The 23,198-nt window shown below is 39.5% G+C and overlaps 1 protein-coding gene across 1 annotated transcript in view; it reads left to right on the forward strand.

Moving 5' to 3' along the window:
• The window catches only part of DOCK11 (dedicator of cytokinesis 11), a 241,697-nt gene that overhangs the window by 88,285 nt on the left and 130,214 nt on the right, over nucleotides 1-23,198 (forward strand). Inside the window, exons 7-10 of the mRNA XM_006893767.1 lie at nucleotides 14,176-14,310; nucleotides 17,456-17,633; nucleotides 18,014-18,093; nucleotides 19,879-19,962. Of these exons, the coding sequence (XP_006893829.1) occupies nucleotides 14,176-14,310; nucleotides 17,456-17,633; nucleotides 18,014-18,093; nucleotides 19,879-19,962 (477 nt within the window). The remainder of the gene's footprint in view (nucleotides 1-14,175; nucleotides 14,311-17,455; nucleotides 17,634-18,013; nucleotides 18,094-19,878; nucleotides 19,963-23,198) is intronic.

Below are 23,198 nucleotides of genomic sequence, written 5' to 3' on the forward strand. Positions count from 1 at the left end.
TTTCTGCTAAGATCCATCTAACATTAGCTATAATATCCCTAGTACCACAACCTCTTCTAAATCCAGCCTACACATCTGGCAGTTCTCTGTTGACATATTGTTCCAAACGTTTTTGGATAATCTTCAGCAGAATTTTGTTTGTATGTGATATCAGTGATATTGTTCGATAATTTCCACACTCTGTTGGGTCACCTTTCTTTGGGATGGGAAAAATATTGATCTTTTCCAGTCAGTTGGCCAGCTGGCTGTTCTCCAGATTTCTTGGCACAACTTAGTGAGCGCGTCCAGGCCAGTGTCTGTTGAAATATGTCAATTGGTATGCAGTCAATTCCTGGAGCCTTGCTTTTTGCCAATTCCTTCAGAGCAATTTGAACTTCCTCTTTCATCACCATAGGTTCTTGCAGTGATATATATTATAATATAGATATATAGATAACTATAACTATATATATCTAACACTCTATACACACACACACACACAGAATTATAATGTTCATTGTATATGGAGCTCTGGTGCTGTAGTCTATAGGGAGGTGCACTGCTAACCCAGCGGTGCCACCTCTTTGGTGGTTCAAATCCACTAGTGTTTCCTTGGGAGAAAGATCGTTAACCTCCTCCTGTGTCACTTACAGCCTCAGAAACTCAATGGAAAGGTACCTATTTCTGGGGCTTTGCTTCTCTAAACAACTTAGCTTAAGACAGTTGCTGTGAGAAGTAGAAATTCACTGCATGGCACCTAACAACATCATCAATTCCAAAGAGATCTGTAGGTCACTGCCAAACCATTGTGTAAGAGGGAAACTCAGATAAAAATAAAGGGGGGGGAAAAATCATAGATTCTATAGGGTGTTTTCTCTGAGTCACGATTAATACTTAGGACCTATGGCAGTTTGGTTTTGAGTTTGCTGGGTATATGATAGCTTGGATTTTCCATTAAAAGGTTCCCCCACATACACACTCAACTCTTCAAGCTCTGGCACTGCAGTGTCAAATTTCTAAAGTTTTCCTAGCTTCCCAGTAGTCCAGACTATAAGTCCTAGCAAGCAGGGGACAACAGATTGAAGAAGAGTACAGTTGTCACCAATATGAGAAAAATTACGTCAGTAATAAGTAGCTCATTTTAACCTGCTTCCCATTTTATTAGAAGACTCTTGATATTCTTCTCTTCAAGACTTGAACCCTCCCCTTTTTACCCATCTTAACTGGCCAGGAGAACAAACACATATGTCTTGGAGAGGGTAGAGCCAGAGTGCTGCTCTTTGGAGGCAAAAATGATGAGGCATCACTTCACATACTTTGGGCATGTTGCTGGGAGGGGCTGTTCCTTAGGAGGGTCATCATGCTGGGAAAAGTGGAGGGTCAGCAAAGAAGACGACCCCCAGCCAGGCGGATTGATACAGTGACTGCTGCATTGGGCTGCAGTGTCAGCAAGTGTGAGGATGGCGGAGGATAGGGCAGGGTTCAGATCTGTTGTTCATAGGGTTGCTATGAGTCTTACTCGACTCAACAACACCTAACAACAACAATAAAGGGGGAAATTACTGAAACATATTAAAAATTAATGTACAGACTTCCTTTCAAAATGGCTCATATATTCAGTATCAGTGCTTCTACTTTTGCCTTTAAGAACTGGATCAACTGATCTCCCCACTTTTAGGTTTAGCCTTTACCATATTCCTGAGCCAATTCAGTTGTGAAGCAGGACGAATTGATATGATCCTCTCCCTTGCAGTAGAGTCACCCCTTCTATATGGATTACATCTCAACATCTAGAAGACAAAATCCTCAGCACTGAGTCAGTAGATAGCAGCATGGTAGATGGAGAAAGGATTGAAGTTGCCAGTGATTTAATCTTACTTGAATCAACAATCAACATCCTTGGTACCAGCAGTCTTGACATCAAGAAACCTACTCCATTGGGCAAGTCTGTTGTCAGGGACCTCTCCAAAATATTGAAGATCCATGATGTCAGTCTGAAGACTAAAATGTGCATGATTCAGACCCCAGTCTTTTCAGTCACTTGCTATTCATCTGCAAACTAGGCAGTGAATAAAGATGCCTTTGAGTCGTGGTGTTGGAGAAGACAGCCCCATGCACTGTCAAAAGAACAAACAGGTAGATCTTGGAAAGAGTGAAGCTCCTTCTGTCATACTTTGGGCATCTTGCTAGGAGAAGCTGTTCCTTCAAAGGACACATCAAGCTTGGAAAAATGGAGGGTTCGCAAAAGAGAGGAAGACCCCCAGTCACTGACTCAGTTTATCTCATCTGGGGGTCTTCCTCCTATGCTGTCTCTCTACCTTTCAAAGCATGATGTCTTTCTCCAGAGACTGGTCCCTCCTGGCCGTGTGCCCAAAATATGTGAGATGGAGCTTCACAATCATTGCTTCCAAGAAACAGCCTGGGTTCACTCTGTCCAGAGACCTGTTTGTTATCTTGGCAGTCCATGATGTGTTCAATACTCTTCTCCAGCACCACAAATCAAAGGCATCATTTCATCCCTAGTCATTGTTCAGCTCTCTGATGCATAACAAGTAATTACAAAGACCATGGTGTAAATCAGGTACACCTTAAGTCTCTAGACTGACATGATTGCTTCTCAGTACTCTGGAGGGGTCCCTGACAGCAGATTTTCCCAGTGCAATTCGTCTTTTGATTTCCTGACTGATGGGGCCAAGAGTGTTGATTGTGGAGCCAAGGAAGCTCTAAGTGTTATCAACCTCAGTCTCTTCTCCATCCATTGTGCTCCCAACTGGCCCAGTGGTGGAATCTTTGTCTTCTTTTTCTTTTTTCCTCTTTAAAAATTTTTTTTAATTAATTTTAATGAACATTTACAGAGAAATCTTTGTCTTCTTGATGTTGAGTTTCAATCCATATTGAAGACTACTATCCTTGACCTTCTGCAGCAAATGCTTCATATTCTCTTCAGTTTTGCCAGGCAAGGTTGTGTCATCTGCATAAAGAAAGTTGTTGCCACATTCCTTCTTATAAAGTCCAGCCTCTCGAATGATCTATTCCACATACAGATTGAAAAGGTATGGAGACAGGATGCATCCCTGACACAATCCTTTCCTGATTTTAAACCATGCAGTGTTTACTTGCTCTGCTCTGAGGACTGCTTCCTGGGCCAAGTATAGTTTTCACATGAGCACAATCAAGTGTTCTGGGATTCCCACTCTTTTCAAGGTTAGCCACAATTTATTGTGATCCACAGTCAAATGCATTTTCGCAGTCAACAAAACACAGATAGACATGCCTCTGCTACTCTCTGCTTTCAGTTAAGATGTTTCTTGTGCTAAGGCCTCTTCTAAACCCAACCTATATTTCTGGTAGTTCTCTGTTTCTGTTAGTACCAGTTGTTTTTGGATAATCTTCGGTAAGATTTTGCTTGTGTGTGTGATCAGTGATAGTGTTTGATAATATCCACACTCTTGATCTTTTTTTGGAATGGGGACACATATGAATCTCTTCTAGTCAGCTGGCTACATAGCTGTCTTCCAGATTTCTTTGTACAATCTGGTGAGCACGTCCAGCACAGCATCTGTTTGTTGAAATATGTCGATTAGTATTCCATTAATTCCCGGGCCCTACCTAGTTTTTTGCCATCTCCTTCAGAGCAGACAGAACTTCCTCCTTCATCACCTTTACCTCTTGATCATATGTTTCATGAAATTCTTCTGTGTCTTCCAATTCCTTTTGGTATAGTGACTCTGTCCTTAGGACACTTATACATGATCAAAAGGACAGCATTTGCCCAGAAAGAAGAAGGATAAAAGGGTGAATGGAAATGAAAATCATAGAAAGAACCAGAATGTTGTTACATTGGGATATTGTAGTTAGCGTCATAAAAGGAAAGTATATGAATAGTTGAATGAAAAACTCAATTTGTCTTATAAATTTTTATTGCAGTAACAAAAATATCTACATAAAATCAAATTGATCTGGAAATAATTTGTTAATAATAATAAGGAAAGAACGACTCCAGAAAATGAGAATGAGAATTTTTATACAATAGGAAGAATGTGTGGAATGACTCTGAAATGTATATGTAGACATTGTTGAATTGATGTGTGTTCTGTGTGTATTCTCACGACAGTAAACATTAAAACAATTTTAAGTCCATTTTTATGATGGGTTATTAAATCAAGTTGTTTCCTCTTGGGGACAGTTTTGAGTCCCGAGTTTAAAATATTATGTTGAATAAACATCAACTATATATAAAAATAAAAAATATATATAGAATGGGCAATCTCCTTCAGTGTTTGAAGTATTGGAAGTATAAGATATCCTTGAGAATAAATGATTCCTTGAACAGAAAGTCCAATCTGAAGAGAAACCTAAGCATTTACTTGCTGTCTTTTCTGGAGTAGCTGCTAGAGACCTCTGCTGTCTTCTACTTCTTTCCATATTTGGTGAAAGATTTTAAGGTAGACAAGATAACTCTGATGTTGAACATGACCTTCATCTCATATTTAGAGCTGGTTTTCCTAAGAAATATAATGATATATGGAATAGGGAAGGTTGTGATTGTGGGGGTGTTTTTATATTTTTGTAAAGCATAGTTTTTCATTAAAACCATAACAGCAAAACTGTACAGATTCTTGGCTAACCCTTAGGACACCCACCTTCATGCCTCTTCTTGGCTCAGTATGGATACATTCCTCTAGTTTCCTCCTTCCCATTCTCAGCAATTAAATGTTAAAGTGACTTAGTATGTTATCAACATAGCAAGTTCAACAGCTTGACACACTACTGCTGGCTTGTCAAGTGTGTGTATATTTACATGAAAGTGTGTCCATTTATATATTTCTTTATCGTATTTTTGCACAAAAGGGAGATATTTTGTTAATTTAGAGTCCAAAGTCCTCCCACCATACGACTGTTATGGGAGGGATTTCCCATCCCGCTTTGCTTTGTGTGGGAGAACAACAGATAAAAAGAGAATTCTACCTAAAGTACAGTTGCTATTAAAATAATTGCTGTAAGACCAAGGTCACTATGTTTATTCAAGCAAAAGGAAGAGAGAGAAAACATCTTTTATTTTGGATATCTTTGCCTTATTTTCTTCTGACATTTACTATACTCTCAGGGTTAACCAGTGTACATTGTTTCTGTAATGTGCCATCAAGTCACTTGTGACTCATAGCGAACCTGTGTACAACAGCTCTGAACCCTGCTCTGTCCTGAGCCAATTCCATCATCTCTGCCACCACCCCCCCATTACCATAGCCGTGGAATCAATCCATCTCATCCAGGATCTTCCTGTCTTCCACTGTCCTTCCAACCTTCCAATATGCAAGCAAGATCCTTCTGAAAATGATCCAAAAATGACTGGAGCAAACACATCAGCAGAGAACTGCCACATGTGCAGGTTGGGTTTAGAAGAGGCTGTGGCACTAGGGACATGATAACCAATGTTGGATCTTGGCTGACAGCAGGAAATACCATAGGAATGTCTATCTGTGTTTCATTGACTGTGCAGAAGCATTTGACTGTGTGCATCACAACAAACTGTGGATGTCTCTCAGAAGACTTGGGCCAATGCATTACACTTATTTAATGGGTTTCTCACTAATTTGGTCTTTATGTTTTTCCTTGGTTACTGATCGCTCTTTAAAAATCATTTACTGGGTGTTTCCTGTGTGTCAGATATTATTGGAATCAATTAATCACTATATATATATATCTATATATATATATCTCGATTACCTTATTAGTACAAGGAGGTAATTTTATTGAGAGTAGAGAGAAGAATAAGATGTGAAGCTTAAACTCTATTTGAGTAGCTAATAACACAGTAAAAATAGTTATTTAAAGATGATGCAGACACCAAGTATTATATGAGTGAGTCCACACCATTGTGACCTCCCAACAGAGAAGATTTCCTGAAGGAGGTGGGCTCGATACCAATTGCCTGTTGAGTCAATTCCAACTCCTGGCAATTCCATATATGTCACAGTAAAACTGTGATCAGTGGGGCTTTAAAGGACTATGATCTTTTGGAAGCAGATTGCAAAGCTTTTCTCCCAAGGTTCTCTTCTGGGTAGATTTGAACCTTCCAACTTTTAGTTAGAAGCCACACCTACTAACCATTTGCTTTACTCAAGACTCCACCTTGAAGGAAGGCAACCAGAAAGGAGAAGATAAGTATGGTAGGCACTCTGTATAGAGCATGTGAATGAGATAAAGTTGGTTATTTGGTATTACTCTGGGCCTCAGTTTCTCTACAGTAACATGATAGTGATAACAGTACTACCCCAGGATTAAGTGGTGTGAGGTAAGCATTTAGCCAGAGGCTGAAACACAGTAAGCATTCCGCAGATATGTGAGCAATTATTACTGCATTATTAATAGGATTATGGGAGGACCTTGAGTGGCAGGATCAGGTATGTGTACTCAGTCACACAGGCAATTGAGGGATGTAGAAAGTTTGAGGAGGACCATTGTTGTTATGTGCTGTCAAGTTGCCTGTGACTCCTACAACAGCTCTGAAGCCTGCCCTGTCCTGAGGCAGCCTCACTGACTCCAGTACATCTACCCCCATTGCCATAGTTACTGTACCAATATCATAGTAAAATCAGTTGAATAAAACAGTGCATCTGCTATGAGCAAGATATACTGAAGATTCACCTACTACACTTTGCTTCAGAGTCAGTAGTTAGAAAATTTTGGACCTAAACCGAACAACAAAAATGTTCAGTGTCCATAACGGTGCAGTTATTTAAGAAAATTACAAGGGAATGCCGCATGGTTTAAATAAAACAAAATAAAAAAAAAAACAACAAACCTCGGGAAAGGTGTGCTAGGGTTGTGTCCTTTCAGTATACCTATTCAATGTATATGGTAAGCAAATAGTTTGAGAAGCTAAAATATATAAGGAAGAATGTAGTATCAAGATTGGAGGAAAACTTACCAACCTCTAAGTTGCCTGGGTGAATAGGAGTGAGCTCTTAGTCCCTTAGTCTGCTGCTGTATTACGTTTGGATAATGCTGCATATCCCTAAAAAACCCCCAACTTCTAAAGAATTAGCTGTTTGTCACAAGGGACTTGGGGTAAATAGTACGTCTAATCCATCCAGTGATTTTTATCAACTCTGTCTGCAATGAAAGAAACAAGTGTTATCTGTTGACTAATCACATCTTGGAAATTTTTTCAAGTAGTGATTTATCAACTCTCTCTTTGAAATGGAAACAGAGTGTATTTATTGATTAATCACATCTTGGAAATCTTTTTTTCAGCTCTTAGCGATATGGTGGTTTTGCTTTTTTGTTTTTCAATTTCCCTTTGGGTTCCGTTTGAGAAATTGAACCTTTTCCTTTTTGGACGGTGCCCTTGTGGCTTAGTGGTAAGGAGTTGCTCTGCTAACCCAGAGGTGCGAGCTCCTCTGCAGGGAACAGGATGGCCCATCTCCTCTTAGGTGATTTACGGCCTCAGAAAACATGCTGGATTGTCAGCTATGAGTCCGTTCCAGCTCCAAATGAATAGACTAGGTAGTGTATTTATAACACCTTCTTATTTTGTCAGCTATTTCTTTGAAAAGAAAAAGAGAGAATGGATTTATGGACTAGTCATATCACATTTTATTTTCCCTTTTGGTTCCATTTGAGAAATTTAGAATAGCTTTTTTTTTATCCTTAGGGGGAAAAAGAAGAGGTATTATAAACACTTCCTAGAGGTTGAAGCTCCACATGCATCATAAAATATAACAGTGAGAAGAGCTCTTAGATGTGATGTTAGGCCATAGTCTGATTTCTGTAGAGAGAACGTTTTAAAACATACCCTATAATGTATACATGGGAGCTCTGGGGATGTAGTCCATGGAGAATTGTGCTACTGATCCAAAGGTGACGCCTCTCTGGTGGTTCAAATCCACCAGCATCTTCAAGGGATAATGATGGGATGAGCAGTCTGGTATGTGATTTACCATCTCTGGAAGCCTGGTCATTTATGAGTTGGTTCTGAATCTTGTGTACAGAGTATGCTTCTTGCTAGGAAGAACTGGTTAGGGGGGTGGTAGTCCCCCATCTAGGAAGGCTGCTGTATTATTTGCTTAATTTTTTTTTTAAATACCATTTTATCTCTTCAAACAAAATCAAGTACAGTGTCACTCTGTTTATCATTAATAAGGATATTTTCCCATTTAAATGTCCAACTAACATCTTCTACTGTTAATCAATGATATATTGTTATTTGTAATAAAAATTGTTTTCTTTCTCCTCCTTTATTATTATTGTTAATTTTAATGAAACTTTACAAAGACTTTGGATTTCCATTCATTCATTGTTGCACTTTTCTCTTTGAAAAGTCAAAGAAACAATTCTTTCATTGTTATACAATCCCTTCCCCCAAGTCCACTCCACTGTGCAGCCTTTGTTCTGGACCCATGTCATGACAATAATACCTAATCACGTATCCTTTTTAGCAGTATTTGCTTAATTTTTAGAAAATTATTTTCGTAAAAAAAAATAAATAAAAGGTCTTAACTGTCTGGCCTGATTCTAAAGTGTTATGTTGAAGAAACTGAGGCGCACCCAGAGAGGAGCAGTCATGAGGACAATTTCACTGCTGGTTAGCAGGAGAGCCCAGAGGCAAAGCAGTGCTGTAAAACTTCCAGCCACCTGCTCCTTCTGTTTTCCTACGAACCCTCCCCAGATTCATAAGCTACCTACCTCAGTATCATATTTAGACATAATTGCAATATTAGAGGAAGTGATTTACAGTAATTTCAGATCCCTTTCCATCTCTATTGTAATGATGTGCTTTGCTAATATTGGAAGTGGTGGCTGCCACAAAGTGGCTTGGCTTGGTGAGGCAGCTGTACATGGAAACAAAATTAGCATAGTATAATTTGACTACCCGCCACAAAATGTTATGCTCAGTGTTTGGAATAGAAATTCCTCAGCCCTCTCTTTTGTTGCTAGCCATAGAGCTTGCAAATGGATTATTTGGATTTGGTTACAATTCAAATTCTTATCTGGTTTGATTTTTCCTCTTAGTTTCTGTCTGGAAAATGCATTCTAATTTTTCTCATAAATACTTATTATACTAACTGTTTAGAAGATAATGGCCTGCATGATATGCATGCTGTGTAAATGCTTGTTCATTTGAAATGAGCTCAGTACGTAATTTTATGAACTTGGAGAAACAACGATAGCTATGGAAAGGCATTAGGTGTTTTGTTCACAGAGTTGCTATGAGTCGAGTCAACCTCGACTTGACAGCAATCAACAACAAAAAAATGTTAAGGCTTCTGAACTCATCATTTTGAAAAGAGATGTGAATCATTCATGAAAACAAGTAAAAGAAATGGTCATGATTACAGTTAACATTTTCTTTTTTTTATATTGATCTAGATTAATTATAGCTCTGATAAAGAAAGATATGAAAAATTGAGCTATGAGAAGTTACATAATAAAGAAAAGAAGGGCACAGGGGAGTACAAAAGAGGTGCAGTCAATAGCAGATACAGAGGCAGACAGGCAAGACAAACAGAAACAGGTAAAAAGAACTACACCCACGACTCATGTTTGGCAGATGATATATAATGCACCATGTATGTAGCAGAGCCAACAAGGGATAATGCTTCATAAAACCTCCTAATTATAATCAAACAACCAGAGATCACTGCTTCTGGGGCCTTGGAACCATAGTCTTGAGGGACAGCAAGATCAATTGGCACAATTTCTTCCATAAAAAATAGTGATCTACACCCTACTTGATTGTTGTTAGATGCTATTGAATTGATTATGACTCACTGAGCCTGTGTGAAAAACAGATCTGAGCCCTACCCCTATCCTATGCCGTCCTCACAGTCTCTGACACACTTGAGCCCATCACTACAGTCACTGTGTCAGTCCACCTGGGTGAGGGTCTTCCACTCTTTTCACATCGTTCTGCCTTCCCAAGCACGATGTCCCTCCCCCAGGAATAGCCTCTCCTAGCAGCATGCCCAAAATATGTGACATGGAGCTTCGTCATCTTTGCTTTCAAGGGGTACTCTGGCAGCACCTTCCGCAAGACACGTCTGTTCTTTTGGCACTTCCTGGGCTATTTGAATATCCCAGGTCTCTGCCCATTCCATTTTAATACTTTGTCTTCTTGAGCTGCCCTTTGAAATCTTCCGTTCACCTCTTTTTACTTTAACATCTCATCCCTTTGTTCTGACTTCTTGACAACTCTAGTGTACTTTTCAGTCTCTTCTGACATCCATTTTGGTGTTTTCCTTCACCTCTGTCTTTGTAAACATCCTCCTTTGATGAGTAGCAACTAGAATCCCAAAAGCTTGAAAGGAGCCATTTAATTAATGAACACCTGTTGGTCTCTCTTTTCCCTGTTTGGAACAAATGAGATGAAAGAAGAAGGATGCACTGAAATAATTAGTTGAAAGAATGAATGACTCATGCAGCCTCAACTTCCACATACCCAAGAATGAAAGAACTAGGTGGTACCCAGCTACTATCACTGATAGCTTTCTCAAAGGGATCACAGTAGAAAATCCTGGATGAAGTAGGTGAAAATGCAAAATAAACCTCAAAAACATATCAGTCTAAACAAAAAAATTTTTTAAGCAATAGACAGTCTTATAAAACATGTTCCTTGCTGTTGTATCAGAACCAGCTCATAGCTGACCCTCCACTGAGTTGCCAAGGTTGTAAATTCCACGGGAGGAGATTGCACATCTTTCTCCCTTAGAGCAGCTGGTGGATTTGAACTGCCATTGTGTGTGTGTGTGTGTGTGTGTGTGTGTGTGTGTGTGTGTGAGACCTTTGGGTTAGCAGCACCACTCTCAGTGAACTACTCTGGTGACACCTGGTAGACACTCATTCCTCTGGTGGCTTGGTGGGTAAGGATTTGCACCGCCAGCTCAAAGGCATGAGGTTTGAATCCACCAGCTGCTTTGTTGAAGAAAGATGGGCAGTCTCCACCCATGAAACTTAGAATCTCTGGAAACCCCCTGGAGGGTCCAGCTGTGAGTTGATAACAGCAATAGACAGTGAGCTCTGTAATGGATTAGGGTAAGGGAAGATCAACCTGAAACTAATGAATGAATACACAGTATATGTGTTGCAGTTAACACTCTGGAAGAGGACATGCATCATAACTGATGGAATGGGGGAGACCGAAGGCGGGGGGGAGATGGAGGGAGGAGGTAGAGGTGGAAATGTTATAAAACAAAATATGTGTGACTAGGAAAAAAAGGTCAATCTATCTAATCTCTCTATCTCCCTATCTTTCTCAGAGAAAAAGTAGCATTTGCTCAAAGGTAAAGTCCTGAAGGCAGGAAGGGGGTAGCCTAGAAGGATTAATGGAGATGAGAATTACAAGGAGGAAGTAGGGAAAGTGTTCTTACATTTGTAGGTATTGTAATTAACATAATGAAGCAAAATGTGTATGAACAGCCGCACACAGAAACCGAGATGCTTTGTAAACTTTTAAATCACAATAAAAGAAAAAAAGTTGTGTGTATGTTTTGGTACCTCTTTGCATCATAATGCAGTCAGCTTTGTTTGGCTGACATTGAAAAATAAGCCAGTATTTTCTGCTTGAACTCTTTTTTTTTTTCTTTTCTTTTTCTGATAATGTAGAGCCCACATGGCCACTCCCTGAAACAGAAGCTGTAGCGTTTACCAGTCTAACCTGTTAGGGTGTTCCTCACGTTGGTACATTGTTTTGTCATTCATTTAAAAAAAATCAGTGATACATACCCAAGTGAAAAATAACTGCAAGCATCCCTATTTCTTCTTACTGGCTTTCCTCAAAAGAAACACCCATTGCTATGTGTCTTTTTTTTTTTTTTTTGCTTACTCATGCTAAGAATAAAGAAATTGTTACTGTTTCACTTACTGTGCCAGAAGTTAAGTAGTTTGTAAGAATAGAGTACTCTTGCCAAACAACAAACACACTTCCCATAATGAAGGTTCTTAAAATAGCCATCAATAACCTTCCTTATGCATAAGACACATTCTTGCTTGCTGAAAGTGAAGAAGACTTGAAACACTTGCTGCAGGAGATCAAACACTGCAACCTTCAATATGAATTGTTATCTCGGTGTTAAGAAAACTAAAGTTCTCAGGGCTGGATTGATAGGCAACATCATACTGTACAGAGAAAACATTGAAACTGTCAACAACTTCATGTTACTTGGATCCACAATTAATACAGTGGGCACTAGCTATGAGTCGCAAGCGACTGGATGGCACATAACAACAACAACAACAACAACAACAACTAGCAGCCAGGAGATCAGGAGACATCTGCAGTCTGGGACTTCTCCAAGTTACTGAGGAACAATGATGTTAGTTTGAGGATTAAAGGGCACTTGATTCAGACTGTGGTCTTTTCAGTCTCTTGCTATGCATCTGAGATCTGGGTAGTGAATAAGGGTGACAGAAGATAAATTGACACCTTTGCACTCTATTGTTTGAGAAGGGTATTACATATCCAAATGACTGCCAAATGAACAGATATTTCTTGGAGAAGGTGCAACAAGAGTGCTCCCTAGAGACAAGGATGGTGAAGTACCACCTCACATGTATTAGTCACTGTTGCTAAGAAAGACTACCTTGGTGAAGAACATCATGCTTGGAAAGATGAGGGCACAACGAGAGAGAGAACAGCCCTCAGCCAGGTGAATCGACACAGTTACTGCAGCAGTGGACTTGAGCAGGTTGGCACAAGATAGGACAAGATTTCAGATCTGTTCATAGGGGTCACTCTGAGTTGTACTTGACTCGATAGCATCTAACAACAGAATAGCCAGGAATCTTGCAAGAAAGTAAAATGGGTGATTGAAAATGGCTAGCTTTAATCTTAAAAAAATCTGTGTGTAAACGCAAAAGCATAGCAATATGTTTCCTTAATACTCAGAGACTATTTCCCTTCTGATTTTAAAATGATTTAAGCTCATCATGCTGAGGAGTTGCAGCTAGAATAAGCTCTATCTCTGCCTTCAGTAGACACTCAGCCACAACTTGCTCCATGTGCGTAGGGAAGATACGTGGGAATCAGAAGCATAAAGAATGTGTAATCTCACTGTCTTGCCTCTTTCAGACTTCAGAGTTTTAGTTTTAAAGGAGGGTAGAGGAGCAGACTGATCAAATCAAGTGTTCCCAGAAGTCTCACCCCTTTCTCCATTTCTGTGATCTTTGCTTTTGAAGTCTAACAACAGACTGTTCCTTAGCTATGTGAGTCTCTAACTGCCAATGAGTGAATGAATGTCACAATCTCCCTCTGCTTACTGGTTTCAGTCTCAATACTCTGGGCCACTCAGCAACCACTGGTAAACAGCTAATGACATGAGAGTTTCCCCTGAGTGCATTACCAACTAGACTTTCAGATGAGTGTGGGACCCTATCTATGATTAACACGCTACACCCCCCAGCCTCACCCTGCTATTTCCACCCTCCCTCCCACCTTGGATCATCATACTCATTCTACACTAATGGTTTTAGACAGTAGTTGTCCTTGTGGGACTGAGTTAGCTCACTCTTAATACTGCTCTACAGTCCCTCCCAAATTAAGTAGCAATTTGCAAAATCATAGGGTTGCACAATTTGATGGGTGGGTAGGGTGAAGGAAATGGGAAGGATCTTATGTGAAAAACAATGTATTCAAACTTTATAAATAAGAATAGATTTTTTTTTAAAGCAAGAAAAAAATTTTTTTTGAAAATTTTTTTTAAAAAATGGAGTTCTAGTATAGTGAAGATGGAATGGGAATATATAACAAAGGGATGTGGACTTGTATGTCTCTAAAGAAATATATATGTATTTTTGTTTACAAGAGTATATATATATATGTATATTTAATTTGTATTTGTGATTCTGTGAATGAAAGTGGAAGAGTCCAGCCATGCCTTGCAGTGAAATGGATGAAGGATGATATAGTGAAAATAGCAAGTGATTCAGATACAGAAATGCTTTATTAAATTTTCAACAATAAGCAATTCTTGTTCTTTTCTCAGTGCTTCATTAAATGGCAGGTAAATACATGGGCTTCAGATTTTCTAAGTTAGAGGAAAATGAGGGTAATTGTTATTCCTGATAGCTTCTCAGGGTGGTCTAAGGATTCTTCAGGTAGCAAAACGTGCCTAGTGATTTAAGGGCTTTAGGTGGAAGAAATTGTTCAAATGTAGTGCATTTGTGATCCTGGTATCATTATTGGTTTTTCTTTCATAGGTATTCAAGAGGCGATATTTTTACCTAACTCAGCTTCCTGATGGTTCGTATATTCTTAATTCCTATAAAGATGAAAGAAATTCAAAAGAATCCAAAGGCTGCATTTATTTGGACGCCTGCATTGACGTTGTTCAGGTAGGACTATAGAGGGACTCTTCTTCTTTTGCTCCAGAAACGGTAATGATAAGCCGGTGAGGAATCACCTCATTGTTCTGTCTTGGTGTATCGCCTCTTCCTCCACACTCAACCTCAGAGTCCCCTTTGATAACCCTGTCTCACTCATTTTCAGCCTGGCTATAAAGTGCTTCTTGAATACTCTTTCTTTTCTTTCTCAAGCTCTCTCTATATACTAGCCTTTTATCCTCCCTTATCTAGAGCCTCTGGTGGCCTAGTGGCAAGAAGCTGCACTGCAATCCCAAAGGCATGTGTTCGATGCCACCAACTGCCTTGTGGGAGAATAGGCAGTCTCTGAAAACCTACTGGAGGGTCAGCCATAGGTTGGTTCCAACTCGACAGTACACAACAGCAGTATAGAGCCTAGTATTCTGAGGGATTGTCCTGCTACATCCCATCTTTTGCACTGTCTCTTAGATCTTTTATTTTTCTGCTCAAAAGCTTTTGACTCTCAATCATAAAACCTCATGATCTTGACACTGCATTGTGGTCCTGCAGTGATTGGGTCTTAAAGCTACTCTCTAGCCTCATCTCCCCGTCTCCTCTTTCATACTTCTATAAACTCTGTGGTTTCGCCACACCAGGCCAAGCCCTACAGAGAGTGTAGAGTTTTCACACATACATGGTTTTCCTGATACTTTTCCCCCTCTTGGTATATACTTTCTACTTCTGTTCCCTTTAGCTATCATATCTTTTAAGACTCTGCTCAAATACTACTTCTACAGTGAATTTTCTTCTGTTTCTTTCTTCACTCTCCTGCTTTTCAAGTGGAATTAAGTTCCACTTCCTTTGTGCTACCACTTCGCTTTTCCCTTCAGCATATGAACTGACCCAAACCAAACCCACTGCCATCAACTGTAGGATGCAGTAGAATTGCCCCATAGGGTTTCCAAGGCTGTAAGTCTTTACATTGGCATATTGCCACATCTTTCTCCCACGGAGTAGGTGTTAGGTTTGACCTGCCAACCTTTTCATTAGTAACTCAGTGTATCAGCCACAGTGCCACCAGAGCCCCATGTTGGCTGAATCACACTCTAATTTATGGTTCATTATGTACATTGTATTTTGAATTTGAGGAGTCATATCTTATTACTTTCCATAACCCCTATATTTTTGTTTAGCACACAGTAGGGATTTGACAAATGTTTGTTGATTGGGATTACTGAGAGGACACGAACAAAAAGACTAAGAACTAGATTATTGTGTTACTATCAAGTCGGAACCTGACATATAGCTGACCCTCTGGCGGGTTTTCAGAGGCAGTTAATCACACGGGAGGAGATTGCTCATCTTTCTCCCGTGGAGAGGCTGAAGGATTCAAACCATGTGTCTTCGGGATTGCAGCACAGCTTCTTGCCACTAGGCCACCAGAGTGCCCTAAGGAACTAGGTAGAGACTATCCAAAGAGGAAATTGAGCTAGGAGATGTTACTTGTAGAGCCAGGGTAGCATAGTGGAATAGAAAGAGAACTGGACTGAGTTAAAAGTTAGAAGGTTCAACAACCTGAGCATACCTGAACCTTAACTGGTAAGGTGCTCATCTACTCTTCTGGATCCCTGTGTGGCACAAATAGTTTGTGTTCAGCTGCTAAGCTAAAACACCGGCAGTGCAAACTTACCCAGCCGTCCCATGGAAGAAGGGCCTGGAAATCTGCTTCTGGAAAGATTATAGCCATGAAAACCTCCCGAAGCAGTTAAACTGCAACCTACAGGATTGCTATCAATCAGAATAGTCTGAAGGGCAACAGTTTGCTCTTTTCGTTTTCTCTGCACCAGCTCAAACAAGCGTGTTGTGTTGTGAAGATCAAATGAGAACACACTTGAGGAAATGGAAAGATCTCCATGATCTTTTCCTTTCCTTTGTAATAGCTTTTTTATCTTAATGAGAGAAGGCGGACACAGTACGTCTGTTGTGGTGGTGGTGGTGCTGGTGGTCGTGTACCATCAAGTCAGAACCAACCCATACATGCCCCTCCAGCAGGTTAATATCACAGAAGGAGATTGCCCATCCTTCTCCCGCAGAGCAGCTGGTGGACTTGAACCATGTGCCTTCGGGATTGCAGTGCAGCTTGTTGTCACCAGAGCTCCCTGCGCAACATCTAGCTTATCTCACTTCACTGTTGTTGGGACTGACCTTCCTTAATGGTTCTCCCAAGGTCTCGTTTCCTTGAACATTAATGAGTCTCTTCCTTTCCTTGAACATTGATGAGTCTCTTTCCAAATATTTCCAAATGCATAAATCTTCATCGCCTGCCCCAGCAGTTAAATTCTATCTTTCACTACACTTTGAAGATGAGAGGAGGAACTTCTGGATAGAATTTGAATAATGACCATGCAGTGGGAAATTATTGATTCATGAGCCTTTTTTTTTAAAAGTACCTGCTGAGCTCTTTAGGAGGGCGAGAAGGCAGAGGCAAGTAATGTAAACGAATGAGTCTTTAAACTTGAGGAAAAGAGGCTTTTCTTTTTCTCATGTGCTAATATTTGGGATAAGTCACATCCTTATTCTTATTATTTCACAATTTCAAGGGAACCCACTACAGTCTTTTAAGCTATTGGTATATCTTTTATAAATGTGCATCTGAATTAGATCTCAGTAATTCCATCCGATTGTGGATTAGATAACTGTGTTTCATTTTATGATACATTTTATGTTGAGATGTAAAGCTAATATTAGATTTGTGTCAAGTCATATTTAATATTGTTTTTAAGAGCTGACTTTACATTTCCATAAATATACAAGCAAAACTTTAAGCAGAATGCAAATACTAAAGCTTTTGTGTACATCTCATGGTGCTAGCTCATTCTTCTAAACAGGAATAAGGCAAAAAGGCCTTCCTTGATAATACTTGCTCAGTAAGTGGTATTTTATTCCTGCTTGGTGCATATAGCACAGTCCTTGGGACTGAGGGAGAGAAAAAAAGGTGTGTTTGACATGGCCTGTCATTTTAGAGCTTATATTTCTTGTTGAAAGAAGCAATTATTTCATGAAAGTATTGACGCACATATGCACTGAGCCGAGGTAAAAATAAATAAATGAATGAAACCTTATATTAAGAGGGCAACTCAACTAACTGAACACATTTCTCTCTTCCCTCCTCTTCCAGTGCCCTAAAATGCGCCGTCATGCTTTTGAACTCAAGATGTTAGATAAGTATAGCCATTATCTGGCTGCTGAAACAGAGCCGGAAATGGAAGAGTGGTTGATAACATTGAAAAAGATTATTCAGATCAATACCGACAGTTTAGTGCAAGAGAAAAAGGAGACAGTAGAAACAGCACAAGGTCAGAATTTTTTAATGATTCATTATTGAACTCAAGTCCCTTTCCTTTAATCTTTGGGTGTGTTCTTTGTGCAGGGTGAATATGTTGAATGTTGACCTGCTTCTTGATTACAAATGACTCTGAAGGGTGATAGATAATTTTAAGCCGTGCTGCTACCTGGGTTTTGACACATGAAATACAACCAACCTAAAGTAGATAGGAAATTCATGGCAGATTTTCAAAAGTCCATTAAAATTTTTCCCTATGCTTTCATAATAAAAAATTCTTTGCAATAAATCTGGTAGGAGGGAGTGGGGGTGGGAGAGATAGTTAAATGTTTCTCTTAGGTGATTAGTAACGGTCTGCATGGTTTGAAACATCTGTTTTTAATGAATTTACAGATGATGAAACTAGCAGCCAAGGAAAAGCCGAGAACATCATGGCCAGTTTGGAGAGAAGCATGCATCCGGAGCTGATGAAGGTATATCTTCCCTATGGCAAGTGGCCATCAAGTGAGACAATGCAGGATTCGCTATTAAAGCTTTATTGACCTGACTCCATTTGGCAATGTCATTTCTAAGTAAAAACCACAGCAAATTAGCAAAGGAGGTAGAAATTGTGGAAGAAAAGTTGTGCTGCTGAAGACATATGCTTAAGTGCCTACAGACAGTTTGGAAAAGCCTTTCTTTACTGGCCACCAGAAAAGTCCCTCCAAGTTATAGGGACTTTATGAGTTTTATCTATGTCTTATGCCATTTAATTGCTATGTGTCATTCATAAAATAAACATTCTTCTTTCAATGCACTATTGATGCACACTATGCACCTTGTAGCAAATCTTATTTACACAAGGTAATTTCATATGCAAATAATACATGCTCTCTCCATATGAATATGCATGTGTATGCATATGAATTTCATCACTTAACGCATTTGGTTAGCAGATATAATGTGAGTTATTTACTCTGCTCTGTGGCAGAAGAATGGGCAGTCTCCTCCCAGACAATTTACTGCCTCTGAAAACCTTCTGGAGGGTTAGCTATGAGTTGGTTCTGACTGAGAGGCACACAACAATAGCAGCAACCACATGGCATTAGAAATTAGTCCATTTTAATAGTATAGAGATTAATTCTCTTGTATATCTTACTTAAAAAAAATCTGAAAACCTCAAACATATTGCTGATGACTTGAACCAACACAAAGCTGATCTTCCAGCAGATTCTCTGAGACTGTAAATCCACATGGCCGTGGATTGTCTATCTTTCTCCCAGGGAGCCGCTGATTGATTCGAACAACCAAAGAGGCACAGCTTTTAGGTTGGCAGTGCAAATTCCTAAGGACGATGTCACCAGAGCTCCCTGTATATCTGACTGTTGTTGTGCACCATCTAGTCGGAACTGACCATAGCTGAGCCTCCAGCAAGTTTTCAGAGATAGTGAATCACACAGGAGGAGATTACCCAACCTCGGAGAAGCTGTAGGAGTCTACTTTGTGCCTTTGAGATTGCAGTGCAGTTCTTACCACTAGGTCATGAGAGGGCCCTGCATATCTTACTAGTGTTATTGTGTACCCTTGTGTCAGAACTGACTCATAGCTGACCCTCCGGCAGGTTTTCAGAGGCAGTTACTCACATGGGAGGAGATTGCCTATCCTTTTCCTGTGGAGCAGCTGGTGGGATTCAAACTGAGTGCCTTTGGGATTGCAGCACAGCTTCTTGCCACCAGGCCACCAGAGCTCCCTATTTCACAATAGGAGGTTATTTTTCTTAGGTGCTGTGTTGTTTTCTCTGAGGTGTAATAGTGAGTGCACCTGCTTACAATAGAAAGAAACATTGCCCTGTCTGGCACCATCCTCACAATCGGTGATATACATCGATGTACAATATTCTCGATGAATGCCACTGCTTATTTTTCCTTTGTTTCCCAAGTCTCTTGGATGAGATTTTTTTTTTTTACCTACTGCACACTACTGATTGAACGGTACACAACAGCAGCTGCACACAATGCAATACTCTTAGTGTTAGAAGAAATGCTAATTTATGAGTTTGACAGATAGACTGTTGTGGGTCATAATGACAACACTATATCACACCTTAACCCAGCAAGCATCTTAGATAGATGGAAATGAAGAATGGCATGTTTTGGAGACTTCCTCAGGTTGTCAGTTCACATAAACTATATATCTGAACAATGTTTAACATAGTTTTGAAGGAAATGAAGTAACATTTGGTCTACTGTTACATACTGCTTTTTTTTCCCCCATTTTAGTATGGACGAGAAACTGAACAGCTAAACAAACTCAGTAGAGGAGATGGAAGACAAAATCTCTTTTCTTTTGATTCAGAAGTTCAGGTACTAATGATCTATTTGTTTCAGACATCTTAGAATTGTTGCTTATTCAGATAAATCACATCTTTGAAAGGTTGAATGACTAGACTTTTGCATCATTGGGGAATATGGTTGGTTTTATATTTGTTTCATTTACTTTGAATAGATAGCTTCCAAATTAAACTCTTTCCTCAGAATGAGCATCACACATACAAATAGTTTGAGACCACATAAACATATCTTAGTATTCTGTTCTTTTCATCTCACTCTCCAAAATGGACAGAGTTCTTAAAGATGGTTTCCACATTCTTTCAACCTATTAAATACAATTGAGGGATCTCTAGTGACCCAGTGGGTAGTGACTTGTGCTGCCAACCTAAAGGCAGACAGCTAGAATCCACCAGCTGTTCTATAGGAGAAAGATAGGCAAGCTCCTTTCATGTGGTTTACAGCTTCTGAAAATCCACTGAAAGATCAGCTATGAGTCAGTTCCAACTTGATGGCAATAAGTGATTGAGTGAAATATTATCGTGATCTGGTGATATATATCTATATATATCTCTATCTCTATATCTATATCTCTCTATATATCTATATCATCTATATATCTATATCTCTATCTCTATATCTATCTTCAGTACAAAGAACAACCAGTCAGATGATTCACATGAAGAGTTTTCTTCACACTTTTTTATGTGGCCCTGTCAAACTGGGGTAATTTTCATGGTTGTCATAATCCCTCTTTAAATGGAGGGTGATATAGGCCTTACCTGCAGATGTGTACTCTAGCCTCTTTCATGAGAGTTAAATACTTTTTGTACTAAGATAGTACCAGTTAATATTTTTAACTCCATGACACTTCCTAATGAATTCTTCAGTGTCTTCAAATGGGTGGAATATATAGGGTACAAAAATCACGGACATTTTCCTAACTAAAAATATTTTCACAGAAAAGTGAAATTGTTTGAGGAAGACTGATTTTTTTTTCCGGTCTGTTCTGTCTTTGCCCTCCCCTATATCAGATTCCCAATTTAAAACATTTGTTTAGGATATTAAAGTATGCCTTATATAAGCAGCACAAGTCATTTTCCTTAATGAGAAAGTGAAATAATTTGGAGAAGACTGCTAGTGTTTGGTGGTGGTTTTGTTTTTCTCTTTGATTTATTTGTTGTTGTAATGTGCTTTCAAGTCAGAACCGATTTAGAGCTGACCCTCTAGCAGGTTTTCAGAAACAGTGAGTCTCACAGGAGGCAATTTCCCATCTTTCTACCACAGAGCAGCTGGTGGATTTGAACTATGTTTGGGTTGGCAGCATAGCTCCCTAACATTAGGCCACCAGAGCTCCCTTGATTTATTTAATGTCTTAACTAATTTTATTTTTTTGTCATTGAAAATATACACAGCATAACATCCACCGAGTCAAAGGTTTCTGCATTTATAATTCAGGGACATTGTTTATATTCTTTGCATTGTGCTGTCTCCTTCCGTGTGATTAACTGTCTCTGGAAACTCACTGGAGGGTTGGCTATGGATTGGTTCCAAGTTGATAGCACACACCACCATCAACAACTACCCTTCTCGCTTCCCTTTTCTGAGTTGTGCATCCCCCGTTGAACTCACTGGCCCCTAAACTTCCTGTCTATTGAATTGCTATCCCAAATAGGAAGTTCTTTAACAGTGCAAAATGCTCAAGGCAAAAATATTCTTTACTAGTTAGCTAAATTAATGTATAGGGGGGGATATTCTTGTCTCAAAGATTAAGATTTAAAAATTACGCCAGGGCACTAGTTTTGGGAGATTTCATCTCATCTCACACATCATGGAATTTCTTAAACATTATTTTATTTCAAGTGGCAAAATATTTAGTCAATAAGGGATGCAAATTTTTTTTCCTTTCTCAAAATATCATATGAGGGTATAAAATTATTTGGAGGCATTAACTACATTCCCCACCCCTCACCCCCAGTCGCAGCTTTATATGGTCCTTTAGGTTAAAAGAGTTTATTAAAAAATAAAAGAATGTAGCAGAACTCGAGTGGGTTAGTTCTAAGCTATCCATTCAGAAATAGCCTTGTTGTAAGCATGCTCTGTCCTTTGATTCCCCTGGTTGATTTGGCTCTAATTGGACATGTCAAGCTCTTTCATTGTATACAAAGAGGCCAATTGACTGTGGTTGCAACTAAACCCAGTCTCTTTAAAAAAAATTGTGGTGTAGTATTTTTGTGGTCATGGAACTAAACTGATTTTATATTTGCGTTCTTTTATCAATGAGCTCCAGTCAGAGGAAAGCTCACAATTCTAAAGAAGCTTTAGGAACAAAAGAACTAATGTAGTGTTGATTATGAAAGGCTGCCTCACCACAGAAAAACCCATTTTGTCAGGCCTTGAGAGCCTTTTCTAAGTGAAATCCCGCTCCATCATTTTGGGCTTGTCTTTGGGCCACAGTTTCCAAAGAACTGTGTTTAGAGGTGTTTTCTTAGATATTAAGAAACTTTGGCTGCTCGAAGGGATGAGTCAAACTTTGAACTCCTAGGGAAGGGCTGTATGTATGTCACAGCATTTCACACCTGAGTGTCTCAGAGGGGAAAAAGGGAGGGCTGAAAAGGTTTGATCCAGTTTTCCTTCTTATTCCACTGTCTTAGTTAAGGCAGAAAAGAGAGCAGATAAATAGGCGGAAATAAGAGTTGATTTCCATGGTAATGACTTGCATCAACTGGCTCCATAGATAGATAAGTGTTTGAGAGGGGGCTCTCTGGTCCAACACAATTGTATTTCATTTGTAGAGAAATAAACTAGGAAGAGGAAAAAAGACCCCCTTTTCAGGGACAAATAACAAACTTTAGGCTAGTTGAAGGAAAATTTTATCAGTGATGCATGGTAGGTCAGGACAGGTATAATTATCTAAGGATTCTCCAGGCACAATACCTGTTTTGGCCTGAATTACTGAGGTAATTGAGAAAATGCTTGTGTTTCTTGGCCCGAGTCTTCCATTTTTGGCAATCTGTTCAACTCTGATTCTCCCAGTCATTTCCCGCCTGCCATGTCTCTGGCCTTAATGCAAGTACAGTCAATGCTCTCACAATCTCCTCTTCCTATCCCTTTTGTGAGCAGGACAAAGTCCTCTTTAGATATTCAAAATAAACAAATGAACTTGGGTTGCCCGAGCTTCATGAACTACGAAGATTTCTAGGGGTTTTCTTTGAGGAGGGGACAGATTCCTCCCCGGCTAAAAGAAATTCCTTGACTCCCAAGATATTTTT

This window comes from Elephantulus edwardii, unplaced genomic scaffold (assembly GCF_000299155.1).
Source record: "Elephantulus edwardii isolate Elephantulus edwardi_28Jun2011 unplaced genomic scaffold, EleEdw1.0 scaffold00131, whole genome shotgun sequence".
NCBI classification, from domain to species: domain Eukaryota; kingdom Metazoa; phylum Chordata; class Mammalia; order Macroscelidea; family Macroscelididae; genus Elephantulus; species Elephantulus edwardii.